The 18,573-nt window shown below is 35.6% G+C and overlaps 1 protein-coding gene across 1 annotated transcript in view; it reads right to left on the bottom strand.

Annotated features, from left to right (window-relative positions):
- The window catches only part of LOC121410273 (TBC1 domain family member 19-like), a 56,037-nt gene that overhangs the window by 25,289 nt on the left and 12,175 nt on the right, over positions 1-18,573 (bottom strand). Inside the window, exons 4-5 of the mRNA XM_041602249.1 lie at positions 14,593-14,714; positions 10,946-11,020 (exon numbers count right to left, since the gene is read on the bottom strand). Coding sequence (XP_041458183.1) covers positions 10,946-11,020; positions 14,593-14,714 — 197 coding nt within the window. The remainder of the gene's footprint in view (positions 1-10,945; positions 11,021-14,592; positions 14,715-18,573) is intronic.

The raw sequence follows: 18,573 nt of genomic DNA, 5'->3' as shown, positions 1-18,573 counted from the left end.
ATGGTGAAGCCGGCTTTCTGGCTTTTAAGGTTTAAAGGGTTAAGCATGAATCTACTAGAGACCTTCTTCTGATTATGTGTATTAATTGCATACTCCAGGATGCCAACTGCACTGTGGATGGGCTTGAAATAATATACAGTAATCAACACACCATGCAAAGTGGACATAATTTGCAAAAAATCATAAAATCAACAAGTTTCTTCGAAATACCATGTGATGGAAATATCTGAAGATGCCAACAAATACAATTTCTTGGATATTCCAAGGGCAAGGTAATCAAACCACATTCCAAGGGCAAAGTTATCAATATTACAAGGTAAAAGCTGATTAATTCTTCCTTTTCCATCGTGGCATAAGATGACGATATTAAATTAGCTTTTAGCAAAAGTATCTCAAAGCAACCTTTATAGTAATAATGCATGGAATATGCAAGGAAAGCGCATGTACATGTTTTAACCACTTTATCTTTCTATATCCAAAGGTCAATTGTTCCTCCGAGAAACATTTATGTATTACATGTAGTAGAAACTCCATTTTGCAAATTGGATGCTTTTCCTCTTTATCCTTTTTTAAGCCAACAGAAAAACATTATACAATGTATTGCCACATCCAAACAATTATCATTCAAGTATTAAACTTCATTATTACACCTTTCAGGGTATTTTTATGTATCGTTTTGAATATATTATACAGAATGGGAAAAGGGTGAGACTCAAATTCTTACACATGTACATGATTTTTTTTTCCTGAACTATAAAAGTACAAGATAGGGCACATTATGTTCGTGATGAATAAGGGTCTCAAAAACACTAAAATGATGAAAAAGGGGGTATACATTTTGCTATGAAAACTATGTTTTTACGGTCCAATGTGCAAAGGTATCATGGGTAAAAGAAGACCAAGAAGGATGCACTTTTTGCCCCAACACTACGTGTTGAGGGTCCAATTAGAGCGAGGTGTGTGGGGGGTAGTACTAAAGTAAACCTAATGAAAGTAGAGGTAAAGCCAACATCCGTTACATAACAATTAATATTTTGTTGTACATGTACTTGATTTATTTAGGGGTGGCAATTCAGGGAATACTTGCCGAGGGTTTTGTTTCCAATACTTGGTAAGGGTAGGGTTTCATGCTAATACTTGTTAAAGGGGTGCATTTTCAGCAGAACATGGAAAATACTTGTTTAGGGTGTTTTTCGAAACACCATGGTCATGCATTGTATCCACTCCTCAATGGAAGTGCTTATTCCCCCCCCCCCCCCCCCCCTATTCTATACTATTCTTGTGTTTAAGCCATTTTCTGGTATCGGAGTCTGGCTTTTTTCTTAGTCAACTAACAACATTCACGTATCCTTTTGATACTTCATCTTGAACTCCGTTCTACTTTAAAACGGAGAGATGAAATCATTCAAATGAAAATAACTTTCAATATTTCATCATGAATTTTGTGATAATAATCCTAGACTTCCCAAGGAGCATTATTACCAAATCTTGACAATAATTCCCGCTTCAGGGATCCGAACTCTCTTTCTTTTCTTTTCTTTTCAGCCCTTTACAGATAAAATGAAATTACTTTCTGGGCTACACTTCTAAAATAATTGAAGAGATTAACATGATACTTCAGAAGGGATTTTCCCTGATCTTTTGGTTTTCAACGAAAATTATGTCTTTTTTTCAAAAGGCTGTTGCAATGACACAGTTGCATATGTAGGAGGGACCCCAGAGAATGGAAAGTAGGCGTGAAAAGGGACTTTCCCTCGTTGATGTTGAAGAAAAACCATGATGGCATGATGTATTGATGAAGGCGACCTCTGCACCCTTATTTGCAGGACATACAATGTGGTTCACAATTGAAGTGGTATTTCACATATATGCCACTTATGGTAATGATCTCACAATGATTTTAAAGGAAACCCAAACCCAAGAAGAGAAGCAATCTTATTGGAAAGAGTAAAATAAGAGAAATATTTTAAAACAAGTCTCATCAAAATCGGTTGTAAAATAAGCAAGATATGAATGTTTAAAATGTCTTGTTGTACTTTCAATGGGGAACCTCAAATTGGCAAACATGCTTCAAAATGGCTGATTTTGTGGACAATTCTCCATTAGTTTTGTCCACAATTCTTAAAATCTTTAAAATCAGAGTCGGGGAAAGAGGTGAATATTCTTAATTTTTCTGATAGTTTTCAACTAAATCAAAATAATTTCAAGGAATTATGGAAAATGGATGGCCATTTCATGGATTTAAAGATATAAAATGTGAAATTTACGCAATTTTTTTTTAGGAACGCGATTATTTGTTCTCCTTATTTTTTTTGGAGTGCGGTAGGAGCGCCGGCACGATCACGCTCCTAAAAAATGAAGGTCTGGAGTGAAAAACGATCAAACAATAAAAAAAAATGTTTCAGTTGATGTTACACTCTTGCAACATTAGTTCAGCCTTTATACTCTTGTTCAATCCATTACAATGCACATTGATTCAAACAGATGGACAGCAAGAATACTACCCCCCCCCCCCACAAAAACAAAAACATAAGAGAAAGCTTGAGATAATGGTGTTTATTTGAGCAAAAGAGTAAAATTTTAATTTGCTTTCATACATAACAAGAGGAAATGAGGGAGAATTATCAAGAAGTATCAAGAAGAAATCATAGCTTGCTCTCTGAATTAGATGAAACATCAGGGGGTTATCCATAAAGAACAAACTCTCCTACACTGAATTATCTATTGTTTAAAATTTCAAAAGCATTGTTTAAACATGTCCCTCTGATAAACTATTGTTTAAAAGTTTAAAGAGCTGTTGTTAGAACACAGTCTTACACAACATGCTTAAAATTTTGAACAGCGTTCTTACACAGTGGACTGAAAGTGCCCCAAGTATTAAAACCCACTAGGGCTGTCTGCACCATCCCGAGTTTTCAAATTATCGCGCTAGTTCGTAGGATTAATCTCGAGATTGCAATCCCAAGTCAACTTGGAATTATTTGCAAAATAGCACGCTATTTTACGAATTATCGCGCTAATTCGTGGGTGCAGACGCACTCGGGATTATTTATTCACAATGTCAGACCACAATGCATCGATGCCTCGCTCGAGCAGGAATCGCTCTTCTTGCGATGGTGGAGACGTGGTTTCTTGAATCTCAAGATTAATCGCGGAGAGGGCCGATTGGGCTTAAATCTCGTGATCGAGCAAACTCGGGATGGTGCAGCACTACCTACTGATTTCTAGAACAAGGTGGATCCTGTTCAAAGGCCTTTGGCAACCAGAGGCTTAAGTCACCAGGGACATGCACAGGCATGATAATCAAAGAATAGCTCCATGATCAAAGCCAGAGATGTGTGTTTCACTCAGAATCAAACACAGCATTTTTTCACCACCAATCCTCATATAGATATATTGAAAATGTGGTATTAGCTACTTTGAAAGAATTATGGCACTCTTTTCTCATAGCAGGAATCCTATTAACTTGTGTTGAACTGAATTTTGTTACGATCCTTGTTTTCTTTTTAAGTTCACCATACAAAAAAATCTTTGATTTCAACTTGAGAAATCATTAATATATTTTACCATTTCACAGATTGGGATGTGGGATGTAGCGGGGGTGTGGCCCTCAGGCTACCCTTTAGTGAGCATTTATGTTGGGCTGCCGTGGAAGAATGATGATGCAATTTAAAACATAATTCACATTTTATTTCTGTGTAAAGTATTCAGACAATTTTGAAATACTATATTGCTCATGCACTATAGTATTTAATACATTCATTGTATCTGCTTTGATATTTATCAATTGTAAACTTGCTGTGTTTAATGTAGGTTTTCAGACTTTTTCTTGAATGTTTTAATAAAACCCGATTGAATTTTAATTCTAATTGAAGAATGCTGCACCTTTCAAGAAATCCTCCAGAAGAGAAGCAGTCAAGCCACTAACCCAAGCTCATGATAGAACTCTTTAAAAGACTAGGCCATCTCATCTCAACAAAAGTTGATTTTAATAAAAAGAGAAAAATCCAACAAGCATAACACAGGAAATTTCATCAAAATCAGATGCAATATAAGAAAGTTATGACATTTTTAAGTTTTGCTTAATTTCACAAAACAGTTACATGTAGATGCACATCCTGGCTGGTATGCAAATGAGGAGACTATGACGTCATCCACTCACCATTTTATTATATGAAATATTCTAATTTTCTCCTCATACAACGATCAATTCCTCCCTGAACATGTGGAATTAGCATTGTTTAATACTATATGGTTCAGTCAAGTAGGTCCTTATTGTCAAATCTATAAAAATTCAATACTGCATAATTAAAACAATAAAAACCAAAAGAAATAGTGAGTAATGGACATCATTGACTGACTCACCTAGTTGTGCATATCACTGTTTTGTGAAAAATATAAAAAAGTGAAATTTTGAAATGTCATAACTTTCTTATTTTACATCCGATTTTGATGAAATTTTCAGCACTATGCCAGTTTGATTTTACTCTATTTAAAAGCCAGCAATTTCCTGGGGTGGACTTGACCTTTAAGAGGAAGTCCACCCCATATAGAAGAAGTGTCATGGTGTTGTGGTTCAGTCACTTGACTCTTAAACCAAGGGTTGAAGGTTTGAATCCCACCCAGTACTCATTAATGTACTTTGGCAAGGCACTTTTCCATGTCTGTCGCTCTCCATCCATGTGTTAAATGGGTACTCGGTAGAATGTGAAAGTCAATGTGATTAGATTGGCATGTGTGCATCGATTAACGGTTGCTTGGCCAGGATACTCCCCAGGGAGTGGAGATGGTGCACTTTATGTCCGGAATAGTGATACATGTAATAATTACAATTTAAAGTGCTAATAGAAACCAATGTATAAGGTGCTATACATGTATAAATGTACATTATTAAAAAGTTGCTATGTGTGAACTAGAGAAAATGAAACAAGCATTACAGTCAAAATCTCTTTTCAGTGTTTGATGTAATTGTAAAATAAGAAAGTTATGACATATTAAAGTTGTGCTAAAATTTCACAAAGCAGCACATCCTGTCCAGTTTGAAAATGAGGGACTGATGACATCTCCCACTTACAATTTCTTTTGTATTTTATTACAATATACTCTTGCATATCACTTTGATGCCCATAATTGTCTGTGAAAACACCACAGAACTTTAAGATATCACCATTTTCTTATTTTACATCTGATTTTGATGAATTTCCAGTTTTTTTTCTTTTTATTCAAATCAACTTTTTGTGGGGTGGACTTGCCCTTTAAAGAAACGTAAATCCCAATTCATGCGTCCGTCAGGAAGATCGAGATTATCAAATCAAGTTGAAAAAGAGATGCTTGTCACAACATTAGCGTGGCACGTAGGAATGCACACAACCTTGAATTTTGCACTTAAATGAAGATCACTTACTTGTTTGCATGTCAATATCACCATAAAGGAGCTCTCTAGGGTCAGTCATGGGGGCATCAGGGACACCCCCCCCCCCCCCCGGAGAAAATAATGACAGCCCCAAAACATCCATGAGTATTATAGCCAAAGTACAATCAGAATAAACAGGGAAAGGTAATTCAAAAGGCTAGGGGTTTGGGATAATCATTCTCAATTCTATTTTCCAAGAAACTGCATGTATGCAGGTACGCAAGAATTTTTTTTTCCAGGGGCATATTTGATAAAGGACTTTACATACATGTATGTTGTAACTATGGCAACTACTTTGGTGACATGGCTCAGGATCCAATGACAATGCATGATTCCACAAGAGTTGTCATAATGGTAAAATCGTGAAAAAATAACTATTTTTTAAATACCCCCCTATGTGCCAAGAAACAGAAAATCGGGCAAGCTGTATCACTTCTTGAAGGAGGATTCTTTCCAAACTGAATTTTCAATTGAAAACATACAATAGGCATATATACAGGGGCTTGTATGCAATTAGCAGGTTTTTTTAAACAAATTGGGGGCAATGCCCTTGTCCTCTGTTCCTTCAACAACACCCCCCCCCCATTCATTCCCTTCTTTTCTACCACTCCCCCTACCCCTCCCCCTTCCCTTCTTTCCTCAAATGCAATCTTCAGGGTTATGTCTAGTGATATCCAAGAATACACAAATTAAAAAGTACAAGGACACCACCCAAATTTTTCACTAACAATCCATAACCTGCAAGTATCCTTACTATCAGTTTAGTGTTTAGCCTCTGAAAGCAAATTTAATTTCTGGGGGTGTTTCACAAAGACTTAAATATGACTTAAATCGCACTTAAATGCTGACGCCCGACATGTATCTGAAATGCAACGAGAAATCTAATTGATCAACATGCAGTAGTGCTTGTTCTCTTTGCATGATCTGACCAATGCGGTAATGCCTTTTATACCCCACACATCTAGGCATTTAAGTGTGACTCTAAGTTGTACTTAAATCTTTGTGAAACATCCCCCTGATCTACATGTACTATTCCAGGCACTTTCTCACCTTGTGTCTGAAAGTTGTTACAGAATTAAAAACTATATATATGGTATCTTACAAAAGTCTTTTTTCTGGAAAAATTAAAGAACAGAGTAATGAGCAAATAAAGATAAGAAAAATACTGACAAAATTCTCTTGACCTTTGAACCCATCATCCTCAACAACCCACATGTGGTATTACCCAAGGATCATCTGTAGGCCTGCCGAGTGTGAATATACATGTAATTTGATGCAAAAATAGAGAAATGGGGGCAAAATTGAACAAGAACTTGACCTTTTGACTCCAAGATGACATTTGACCCCATCATTTTTAACAGCACACATGTGGTATTTTCCAAGAATCATTTGTACCAAGTGTGAACATAACTGATGCAGAAATAAACAAATAAGAATGGGTTGCACAAAAATATTTAAAAAAGGATGGACATGACCTCATGAAATTCGATCTTTTGACCCCTTGATGACCTTTGATGGTCAAAGGTCATCAAGGGGTCAAAAGATTGAATTTCATGAGGTCATGTCCATCCTTTTTTAAATATTTTTTTTGACCCCATCATTCTCATTAGGTCACATGGTGTATTACCCAAGGATCATATACCAAGTATGAACAACATTGCTGCAGAAAAAAAAAGAAATGTGATCAAGGTTGAACAAAAACTTAAAAAAGGATGAACATGACCTCATATCATTTGACCTTCTAACCCTTTAACAGGGGCCCGTTGCAGAAAGAGTTGCAATCAAACGCAACTCTAAAAATCATGCGCAACTTGATTTTCAACCAATCAACAGCGCGCATTTTTGACTTGCTTTTAAACGCAACTCTTTCTGCAACGGGCCCCAGTTGACCTTTGACCCCATCATTTTCAAGGGGTCACATGGGGTTTTACCCTATGGTCATCTGTACTTTAATAGTATGAATATAACATAGGGACTGCCTCGACAGAACATTTGCTTTGTTCTTTTGCAGTTTCCCATTTCATGTTCATTTTTTTTTATACATGTACTGTAATTATCCTTATACAATCTTAGCCCTTTTCTAAAATCTTTCTTGCATCTTGCTATGTGTCGTTGTTTCCTTGTTTTTTTTTTAATGTATTTTTGATGTTTTTTGTATGCTCAATGTATTTTAATGGACGTGAATAAATAAATAAATGAAATGAAAAATGAAAAAAATGAAATGAAAAATTGCTGAACAAATAAAGAAATGAGAGCAAGTTGAACAAAAACTTTTACATTGTGGTGAGTTTTTGTGAGTTTTGAAAATATATGAATAAATAGCAGATTCAATGAGTTTCAAAATTCTATGTTTAAATTTTGTATCACCACCTCGAGCTATCATATAAAGCAAACAAAACTGAAATTGATCAACAAATGAAGAAGAAAAAACATTTTTTGTGATTTATGAATAAATTTGCATAAATTAGAATAACTAATTTTCCAGACATAATTTTCAAAATTTTGTGTACAAGTTTGGTGAACCTCATGCAGCTCTACCAGATGGAAGAAAAAAAATCAAAATCTGTCAACAAATTAAGAAAAAGAGGAATTTTCTGTGATTTATGAATACATTTTGCATAAATTAGCATAAATAATTTTCTACTGAAAATTTTCAAAATTCTGTGTAGAAGTTTGGTGGGCCTCATGAAGTTCTACCGGATGGAAGAAAAAATATCAAAATCTGTCAACAAATAAAGAAGAAGAGGCATTTTCTGTGATTTCTGAAAAAATTTCGCATAAATTAACATAAGTAATTTTCTACTGAAAATTTCAAAAATCTGTGTCGAAGTTTGGTGAACCTCATAAAGTTCTACAAGATGGAAGGAGAAAAAAAGTAAAAATCAGTCAACAATTAAAGAAGAAAAAGCATTTCATGTGAAATTTTAAAAATATGAATAAATTCATTTCCAATAAATTAGCATAAAAATTGTTCTAGTCAAAATTTCAAAATTCTGCGTACAAGATTGGTGAACCTCATGAAGCTCTACCAGATGGAAGAAAAAAAATCAAAATCGGTCAACAAAGAAAGAAGAAGCATTTATGTGAAATTTTAAAAATATGCATAAATTAATTTCGCATAAATTAGCATAAAAATTGTTCTGGTCAAAATTTCAAAATTCTGTGTAGAAGATTGGTGAACCTCATGAAGCTCTACCGGATGGAAGCAAAAAATTCAAAATCGGTCAACAAATAAAGAAGAAGCATTTTATGTGAATTTTTAAAAATATGCATAAATTAATTTCGCATAAATTAGCATAAAAATTGTTCTGGTCAAAATTTCAAAATTCTGTGTAGAAGTTTGGTGAACCTCATGAAGCTCTACCAGATGGAAGCAAAAAAATCAAAATCGGTCAACAAATAAAGAAAAAGTAGCATTTTTTGTGAATTTTGAATAATGCGCATAAATTAATAGCATATTTAATGAATTTAAAAATTCTGTGTAGAAGTTTTGAATGCCCCACCTAGTGCTATCATATAAAGCAAACAGAATTGAAATCGGACTTGAAATGGCGAAGTAGTAGCATTTTGAAATTGTGGACGGACGACAGACGATGGACGCCAAGCCACGACATAAGCTCATCTTGCCCTTCGGGCCGGATGAGCTAAAAATCTAAGTAAAGCTGTCATAAATCATGGCCACCGCAAATAACTAAAACATGGTGGAATCAAAAAAAGAAATTGTTTTTAAAAAAGCATGAAATTCACAGCTTTAATAATCCAAGATCACATGCATATAAAAGTTTTTGTGCCTTAAGAACAAAAGGATCTTGTTTATAGTTCCCATTCAATCCAATTCCGAATTTGTAGAGCACTAAAATACTACATGTACATGTAGTTGCCTTCACAATTGAAGACAACTTTACTGAAAAAAATCACTACTGTATTTCTATTATTCTAACTAGGAAAGACTGTAAAGCTCTCTGAATTGGGCCAGTAATGAATGTCTGCAGTTCTTCTATGTTATTATGCTGCATGCATTCTCATATTATGCATGCACATTTTTTTTCCTTGAATTTTTTGTTCACGAATAAGAGAACAGCCTTGTCCTTCGAATGAGTCTTCATCAGCCTGAATTTATAGCTTAAACCGCTTCAGGCTAAAGCCAAAATAGGTCCTTGTTTCCACCAATAGCTTCACCAATAGCTTTATGAAACAGGCCTCAGGCCCTCTTGAGAAAATCACGGGGGAAATTTTGAAAGGGGATCCAAATGCATTAGAGAAAGATTAGATAATAAGACAGGTTTTAAAGAACAAAGCAACATCTTAATCAGTCCAATCATGAGAGAAATGGTGGCTCATGAATGATAATGATAATTTACCCAGGGTAGCCACTTCAGTTCCGAAAACTGGTCTCCAAGCGGGCCCTGCTATCATTTTTACCAAGGCATAGCTCTGCTACTTTAATATGTACTTGAGCATTCAAAGAATTCTTACCGGGTACCCATTCACCTCACCTTCATCATGAAATATTCCCCATCTACTACTTGAAAGTTTAAGCTGATGAGGATATAGGCTTCCATGAGTGGGTAGCACAACTTTGGTGGGCAAACATAAGAGGGTCCCCACGGAAGTTGAAATACAATCAGGGCAGCCATAATTAGAAGTGCATCCATAGATCTGAAGAATGTTTAATGATTGTGAATTTCAAAGTCATCATTTTGCGGTGTGATTGCGAGTGGATTGCAGATGCCCCAAATCAGAAGAAACAGTTATCAATACATTTTCAGAACATACACTGTACTTATGAATTTCATAATCTTAACAGGCATTGTTTAAGTATTTTTTTTTCTCTATGTGAGCAGCCATTCCAAAACCAGCAATACATGTAGTACATGTATGTCACCTGGCAAGACTCTATGTACATAGCAAAAATAGTAATTGTGGTCTTAAAAAAAATGGAACTGGCCCATCTGAAAGAGTAATTCTTTTGCTTACATGTAGCGTCAATATTTGAATCAGTTATTGTTACATGAATGAAAATGAAACTGAAGAGTTTTTTAGACACAAGTGTTTTTAGGGACTGCTTGGAAGTTTCATTGAGATTGCACATGGTGCAAATCTTACACTTGAGTGAACCTGAGCCCTTATTCTACGAAGCTCTTGCCGAGTTTCTTCTCAAAAGTACTCATGTGGATTATCGTTGATCAATTTTAACAAGTTACATATCATTTCAAAGCTTGGGATTTGCTTTTTCAAACACAATAAAAATTTCAAAGTTCACTTTGAGCGAATTATTGCTTTGGGGTGGCTGGTCACAAATAATGCCATTAAAAGTGTGCCTAGAATACATGTAGCTGTGGCTTGTGTTTAAGTTTGGATTTAGTGATTGTGATTCTAGAATGAAAAACTGATTATTAAAACAGACCCCAAAAGGAGTATTCTTGATTATTACCTGAATGAGGCATTTTGGAGACATGATATAAATGCGTATTTTGTCTGTCTTTTACTGATTAACTCAACATAAACTACGTCACAATATTAATTATTTACCTTTCTTGCCAATGGAATGGAGAGTTCTGTACACATGCTATTGAGACTTTTCAAGATCCGTTTCTCCCAGGTAGACTGTAGGAAAGACAAAATGGAGATAATAATAATCAATACTACTAATATACTACTACTAATAATGATAATAATACTAATGATAATAATAATAAAAATGTAATAACAATAATAAAAAAAGAAGGACAAGGAGGAGAAGCAGGAGGGGAAGGAGGGAAAGAAGAGGAGGAGGAATAAGAGGAAGAAGAGGAGGAAGAGGAAGAAGAAGAAAGAGAAGGAGAAGAAGGAGAAAGAGAAGGAGGAGAAGAAGAAGATGGAGGAGGAGGAGAACAAGAAGGAGAAAGAGAAGAAGGAGAAGAAGAAGAAGGAGGAGAAAAAGAAGGAGAAAGAGAAGAAGAAGAAGAAGAAGAAGGAGAATTAGAATTAGAAGGAGGGAGAAAAAGAAGAATGAGAAAGAAAAGGAGGAGAAAAAGAAGAAGAAAAAGATGATCGTGTTGAGTGATAGAAGTCGCTTAGCACTTTCAAAAAGACTTGCATATATCTCCATTGCTTATTGGGATTTGAACCCACAACCCTCTGTTTAGAAATCAGAAAACTAATCTACTGGGCCACAAATTCTGAGACCAATGACAATTTAAGCCTTTCAAACAATACAATGTAAATTCAAAGGACAAGAATACAGAGAGAGAAAGATGAGAGACAAGAGACAAAAGCATATAAGTTTGAAAAGAGAAAATATAGTACGGTACAGTTTGTAGTTGCACGTGGCTAGAATTCTATTTGCCTCGTGCACCAAAAAACTAAAAACCATGTTGAATAATAAATGGTGTAACCCTACACCTCACCCAAACTCATCCTACCTTTTAACCTGAAAAACCAACAAAGGTTAAAATTTTCAATCACACTGTACTAGCTTTGCTCCAATATCATCACTTTGAATAAATTGCTGATGTGGGAATGCCTAACAAATTGAACTTTGCCTGGGAGACTAGGAGGAAAACTCGAACTATTGAATACTTTTGATCAGTTAACTATCAATAGACAGCCGAATACTCCTTTTATCAAATGTTTACCAAATGTGTATAGATTTGAGACATTTGATTATCACAAGTACATGGCCATAATATCTGAAAACAAACTGCAAGATAACAAATGAAATTTATGCTAAAATTTAATGATTTTAATTTCAATCATTTATTTTCTTTTCGAGATAAGACAATGCGGCCTTGTCAGTGGCTTTGCATCATTCAGCTGTGTTGATGGGACATTATACCGAGATTAAAGCTCGCTCATTATGTGAGACCACTGGAAGGTCAATATATAAATAGGGAACATTTTATGATTGATAATCCAGGTATCTCGATCGTTTGAACTTTTCAATATCTTTTACCCTGGCGAACACTCAAATGGCAAAGAAGGATACTCGTCCTAAGCCTACAGTACATGTATATCTAGGCATTAATCTGTAGAAGAAAAATGGTACGTAGAGATGAAAGATACAAAATCAAATGGTCCATTTTCCACACTGTCGAATACACATTTACCTCACCTCACCTGGGTTGATAACAGGGACCCATTGCAGAAAGAGTTGTGTTTAAACGCAAACCAAAAAATCAATCTTAAGTCCCAAATGCGCGCTGCTGATTGGTTGAAAATCAAGTTGCGCATGATTTTTAGAGTTGCGATTGATTGCAACTCTTTCTGCAACGGGCCCCAGGACAATGTTGGCAAATTTCTTGCTGAAGGAAAGAAGCCATGGTTGGGGCTCAAACCCATGACCCTATGATTGAATGACAAGAGTCGAAACCACTAGACCATGACGCAGTCATTTAGTTTTCTATTTTTTAATACGCAGGGCTATTTTTTCAAAGTCTACAGGTACTGTCTAAAATCTGCAACGTTTGATAAGCTTTAAACATTGCAGCCAATGGGAAGTTTGGGGGCTCGTTTGAGCATTTCGGGGGCAAAATCACCCCAAATAATTTTGTTCCTTGCTGTGAGGTGTCCATGTATGTAGATTGTGTTTGACTACTCTAAAACCAAGCTGTACAGACTGTTGGGTACCCATCTAACTATTACAGAATTTCCACTGAAATTGCCTCATAGCACTTTGCTTTTGCCTGTCGCTTCCAGAGCGTGGCAAATGGTGTTCGGTTTCCATCGACACATAATTGAGCATAATTTGAATTCATTAGCACCTGAGAACCAAGAGGGCTCTGGGCAAACTTGTAAAGGGTACATGTACCTGCAAAGTCAGGGGAGGAAGGGTTGTTGTGGTTTTGACCACTTGGCAGAAAATTTGCTGATTCTACGATTCTCATTAGCCCACTTTTGTATATGTTGAATGTTCATTGTCCTACATGAGATCACATTACTATTCATAGCCAACTGACTCAGACCTAACGTCTTACAGACAAGTGTTTTAACCTCTCTATTAGGCATACCCATTTTTTAAGCTAATGTCTTATACCCTTTTTACACAGGCTAAAATTTCCTTAACCCCGTACTATAGGTGGGGCTAAATTGCCATTTAGCCCCACCTATAGTACGGGGTTAAGCTTAGCCCACTTTCTTTTTACACAGCATTTTTGTAAAGTGGGCTAACCCCACCTATAGTACGGGATTATTTGGCCCTGCAAAAAAGCAGGGTTATCCCAGCAATTGCGGTGCTAAGAGCGATAGTACGGGGTTAAGATCGCTAGTGTAAAACGAAAGTGGGCTAAGCTTAACCCCGTACTATAGGTGGGGCTAAATGGCAATTTAGCCCCACCTATAGTAGGGGGTTAAGGAAATTTTAGCGTGTGTAAAAAGGTACGAGTGAAGTACTTGTACTACGAATGATCGACAAAAACCACTAGTCCGGGGTTAGCGAGTTTCATGTGTGAAAAGCAAGCATTGCTTATCCGGGGTTAGCAATAACAATTTGGCATGTGTGAAAAGGAAAAAAAATAGTACGGGGTTAAGGATAGTACGGGGTTAGCGATAGTCCGGGGCTAAGAAAATCCTGTGTAAAAAGGGTATTAAATAATTTTTTTAGGAGCCCCTATAGCTGGTGCCATACATGTAGACGTTACTGTAAAGATTTCTTCATGTGTTTATTTGGGAATGTACTTTACAAAGCCACTTTACAAAGACAATAGTATCAATCTATTACTGTGTTTACATGAAATCGGCTTTTGCACCGGCTTTCTCATAGCGTGTAAAGACGACTGACTTGCATCAGCTCTTGGTTCAGAATCTGCAATTTTGCATCACCAAAGTACATGTAGTAGGTTCAGAACCGCGAGCCGGTGCAGAATCAACTTTTTTACTACGTGTAAACAGAACGCCGATTCTGCATCGGCAATTAGTGTGCATTTCATTTACTTTACCATTGTGACGTAATTGTAAGCCGCGGATCCAGTGCTGTCTTTATTATGATGTATATTGTTGGTGTGCGTACCATTTCAGGTTTTTGACATGCGAGCCAATTCTGCACCACGAGCTGTAACAGCGTGTAAAAGCGGTGCAAGATAATCCAAAAGCCGATTCTCCATCAGCCTTTGGTTCAGAACCAAAAGCCGATCACATGTAAACATGGTAAATATCAATCAATCTAAGTACGGTGGGTTGCCCAATCAGTATTGGTTCCATACCTGTGCTCTTCGAATGTACGCTAAAGATTCCTTCATTTGTTCTTGGGGTGTGTCCGGGTGGGGCATGGGTCTGTAGTGTCGAAGGTGTCTGTAAACTGCATTGTGCAGTTTCTGTTCCCATCCTATAAAAAATAAGAAAAAAATGAAAAGTATGGAAAAGAAATCAATGATTTTGCCATACCGAGGTGCCGTGGCTGAGTGTTTTTTTAAGGGCACCTGAGACACTGAAAGTCCAGGGTTCAATGCCCAACCTCAACACTTATACCTGTGAGCAAGGCAATCAATAGTACTCTTATCTCCATTTAAATTTATGGAAATGCTATAGGAACTCTTAGTGCTTTAATTTTAAAACAATTTTCCAGAGGGACAAAGCTATGTACAGCTACATGTATCTGACAAAAGTGAAATATTTCTCAAATATTTTACAGATAATGGAACAATTACCAAAAGGGTCTCTTACAAGATTGATTTATGTCATGAATTCATTGAAAACTGATATCATGGTACAATGTACTATATACTGCTATCAATGGCCCAAATTCACAAAGGTAGTTTTTAAAACCATGGTTGAACCCATGGTTTATGCAGATTTCCTGTATAAAGTAGTACTTAACCATGGCAACCTGCGTCAACATTGGGCACTGTGACAAAAGCGTGCATCAGCATTGGACATATTTTAATATACACGGTAAATATTAGCATAATTTATACAGGAAATCTGTATAAAATATGGGATCAACTGATGGTTTTTATAAAAAGCACCTTTGTGAATTTGGGCCAAAGAGTTCATTTACATACTGATTCCAATAAAAAAATATAGACATTACCAATGGATTCTTTAGACTTTAATATTAAACTTCAGAACAAGTTTCTACTCAGATTTTACATGGAGGTACATTAAGTATACCTAACTTGAATATCTTGAGGTTAAATAAATCTATTCAACATCTAGGCTAAATTCAACCTAGCTGTAGAAGAAATTTACTTTTAAATGTGCTTTGTAAAATGTGGTCTGGGTAACTGATTTGACATTTTTTAGAGGGAGGGGGCATTTTTTTTACTTTAAAGAAGAAGTAGTGGAGACCGGGGTTAGTTGGAACGCGGGGTACGTTGAAACATTGTAATTTTCTTTAAAGCCTGTAAAATAAATTTATGCAATACTGCCCTCAATTTACTGCTATTAATAATACAACAGTGTTGAATTATTATTGCATTAAATTGAGGGCAGTATTGCATAAATTTATTTTACAGGCGTAAAAAAACTACAATGTTTCAACTTACCCCGCGTTTCAACTAACCTCGGTCTCCCCTACTTTACCTGTAGGACTGCATACATATATATATAGGCCTATATATATTTTTATTGTAATTATATTTTATATTCAACTTCATGCAATTCACATGCAGCTATCCACAAACTATTATCATTCATGCATATAAAGAACATCAACTGCTAATAATATATGCTATCTGAGTAAAAATTCATGGAATGAAAATCCCTTGTTTTATCCAGGGCTCTTGAATTATCCCTGTCAGAGCTGTACATGTACATGTAGGCATTGAGAGTTCTACAAAAGATAGGATGCACTACTACTTAGAAGTTTACGAAGAAGAAATTTCGCTTTTCTTGAATGAGAAATTTAAAAAAATGGATTCAAATATCATAAAATGTTCAAAGTATATGATCAGGATTACTAATAATAAAGGTATTATCAAGAACACAGGATGAAAATGATTTTTCTATGTATTGTTTGATGCCATTGTAAGGAATTATCAATCGTACATCTTCATGAGATATCTGAATAAAACATGAGTTTCTACATGTATGAAATAATAGTATTCAACGTACATGTAGCTGTAGTAGTTGTTTATTACTTCTGCTGAAATCCCCTTATCATTTCATTTTCTGTTCACTTTTTAGGTGGTCTGTCTATGACAGATCACCTATTGTTTTCGTCAGAATTTTCTTTCTTTCTTTCTTTCTTTATTCTTGGCACCTATGTTTGTCGCCAACTTTTCTCGGAAATGGCTGAATCAATTTTGCTGATTTTTTCGTCATACATAGAATCTATCATAGAGACGGCATACTAAGCTTTTCAAGGTCATCTGGTCATGATGACGTCATCTACGCGCCATTTTGTAAAATTATTCATTTGATCATATCTTCATTATCAATTATCAAAAATTAACAATATTTACATGACATTAACTTCAGGTCAAGGGTCAACTGTCAATGTCATCAAAGGTCATGACGCACGCGTACGCGCGCGTCAAAGGTAAAAAAATCGTCCAAATGGCCTATAAAAATTTTTGGATACGTTTCAGGTCATTTTAAGCATTTCAAAAATTTGCGCGCGCGTTTCCGCGCGTAACACCTAAACGCAACACAGAAACACCGTTTTTTTAATATCATTCCGTTGCTAATGAAATTCTGAGCAATTTGATACCCAATTTAGCTCTCTGTGACCAATAGTAACGAAATTAACACCCGTTAAAGTTTGCAGCACGTGTGCGCGCGAGCTCTCACTATAGGCCATATATGGGCAAAAACATGCCTATTGAAAATTCACTGTAGCTCTTTAAATAGTCCATTGACCCCCAATTTTTTTTTCATATATCGATAGAGTATTAGTTGTAAATTTGATTTCATGTCACCAATGTCCCTCAATTTGATCATGACGTCATCAAAATGGCGCCTAAACTAAAAATTTCATTTTTTCAAAAATGACGTCATCAAATTTATGCAAATTTGGTTGTAACTTCTCAAATATAGATTGTTTTTCGCCCAGATTTGGATATGTTGTAGTTTAGAATGTACTCTTTCTCCTCAGTAAACATCAATTTTCATTTTGAGAAACGCATCATGGCGTAAAACAGCGATGAAAAGAGGCTTGTCATTTTTCCTCATTTTGCGTGTAATCTCTATGGGACATGACTTTTTTTTAAAAACTGGATTCGAAATTCCTCTATTTCGTGAGCCATATCTCCATTTTTTAGTGTCACTTTTCCTTGAGCTTTTAGTATGATGTAGCTGAGATCCTAAGCTTCGCAAATGTTCCCTCCATTTTTTTATCAGATGCCGGGATCATGCCCGTTTTTCACTTGCAAAATTGGAATTGTAATTCTCAAAATTGCTTACGTGTAATCTCTATGGGGAATATCGTGGCTCAATGGATAACGCATTTGACTTGCTTTCTCGAGGGCGGAGGTTCGAGTCCTGGGGTAAACAAGATGATTTTTTTTCCCATTTTTTTTTCTTTTTACCACCTCGTACATGATCCTTTATGATAATTTAAAGGTACAAAAGTTAAAATTTAGCAAGATAAAAGAGATTATAATTACTTTTTTCATATCACATGTATTGTCATACATCAAAGAGACCCTTTTCACAGTGCTTTATCATCTCCCGTCTTTCACAAGTATTCCATCCATAATGAGCATTCCATTGTCATCATGAAGATCATATTGATCTGCATGAACATGGTAATAGTGATCATGATGGCAATAATAAAGACAGACCACCTAATTCGTCCGCATGACGAATTAAATTCTAGTTATTTTACTCTACATTTTAGCTGGTGAAAAAAAATTCTGAGCTGGGCAATTCCACAGGTTGGTGGACATGAGCTTAAAAATTCAAATTCAATATTTTCTTGAATTTTTTAATACTTAAAGTCCTTTATGCATGATAGTTTCAGGAACAAGAAATAAAAAGTTTATTTTCATATGTATACTTTGGAAAAAATGGTCAAAAGTTGTGTCTTCCATTCTGTACCAAAATACAAGAAAAATAGTGAAAAATGAAATATGCCTTATTACCATTTTGTTATTGCAACAACATACCACTTTATATATTTCTGAAGTTTAGAAGAGTCAAATTACCTAAAATACACAACAGCTTTTCAAGTAAATTTGTAGTACTCATTCAAAAATGAATATTGCAACCTGCTCAGGTGATGTAACGTGAGTAACCGAAAAAAC

This window comes from Lytechinus variegatus, chromosome 1, assembly GCF_018143015.1.
Source record: "Lytechinus variegatus isolate NC3 chromosome 1, Lvar_3.0, whole genome shotgun sequence".
NCBI classification, from domain to species: Eukaryota; Metazoa; Echinodermata; class Echinoidea; order Temnopleuroida; family Toxopneustidae; genus Lytechinus; species Lytechinus variegatus.
The sequence above is the reverse complement of the archived record's forward strand: the minus strand, read 5'-3'. Positions and strand labels throughout refer to the sequence as shown.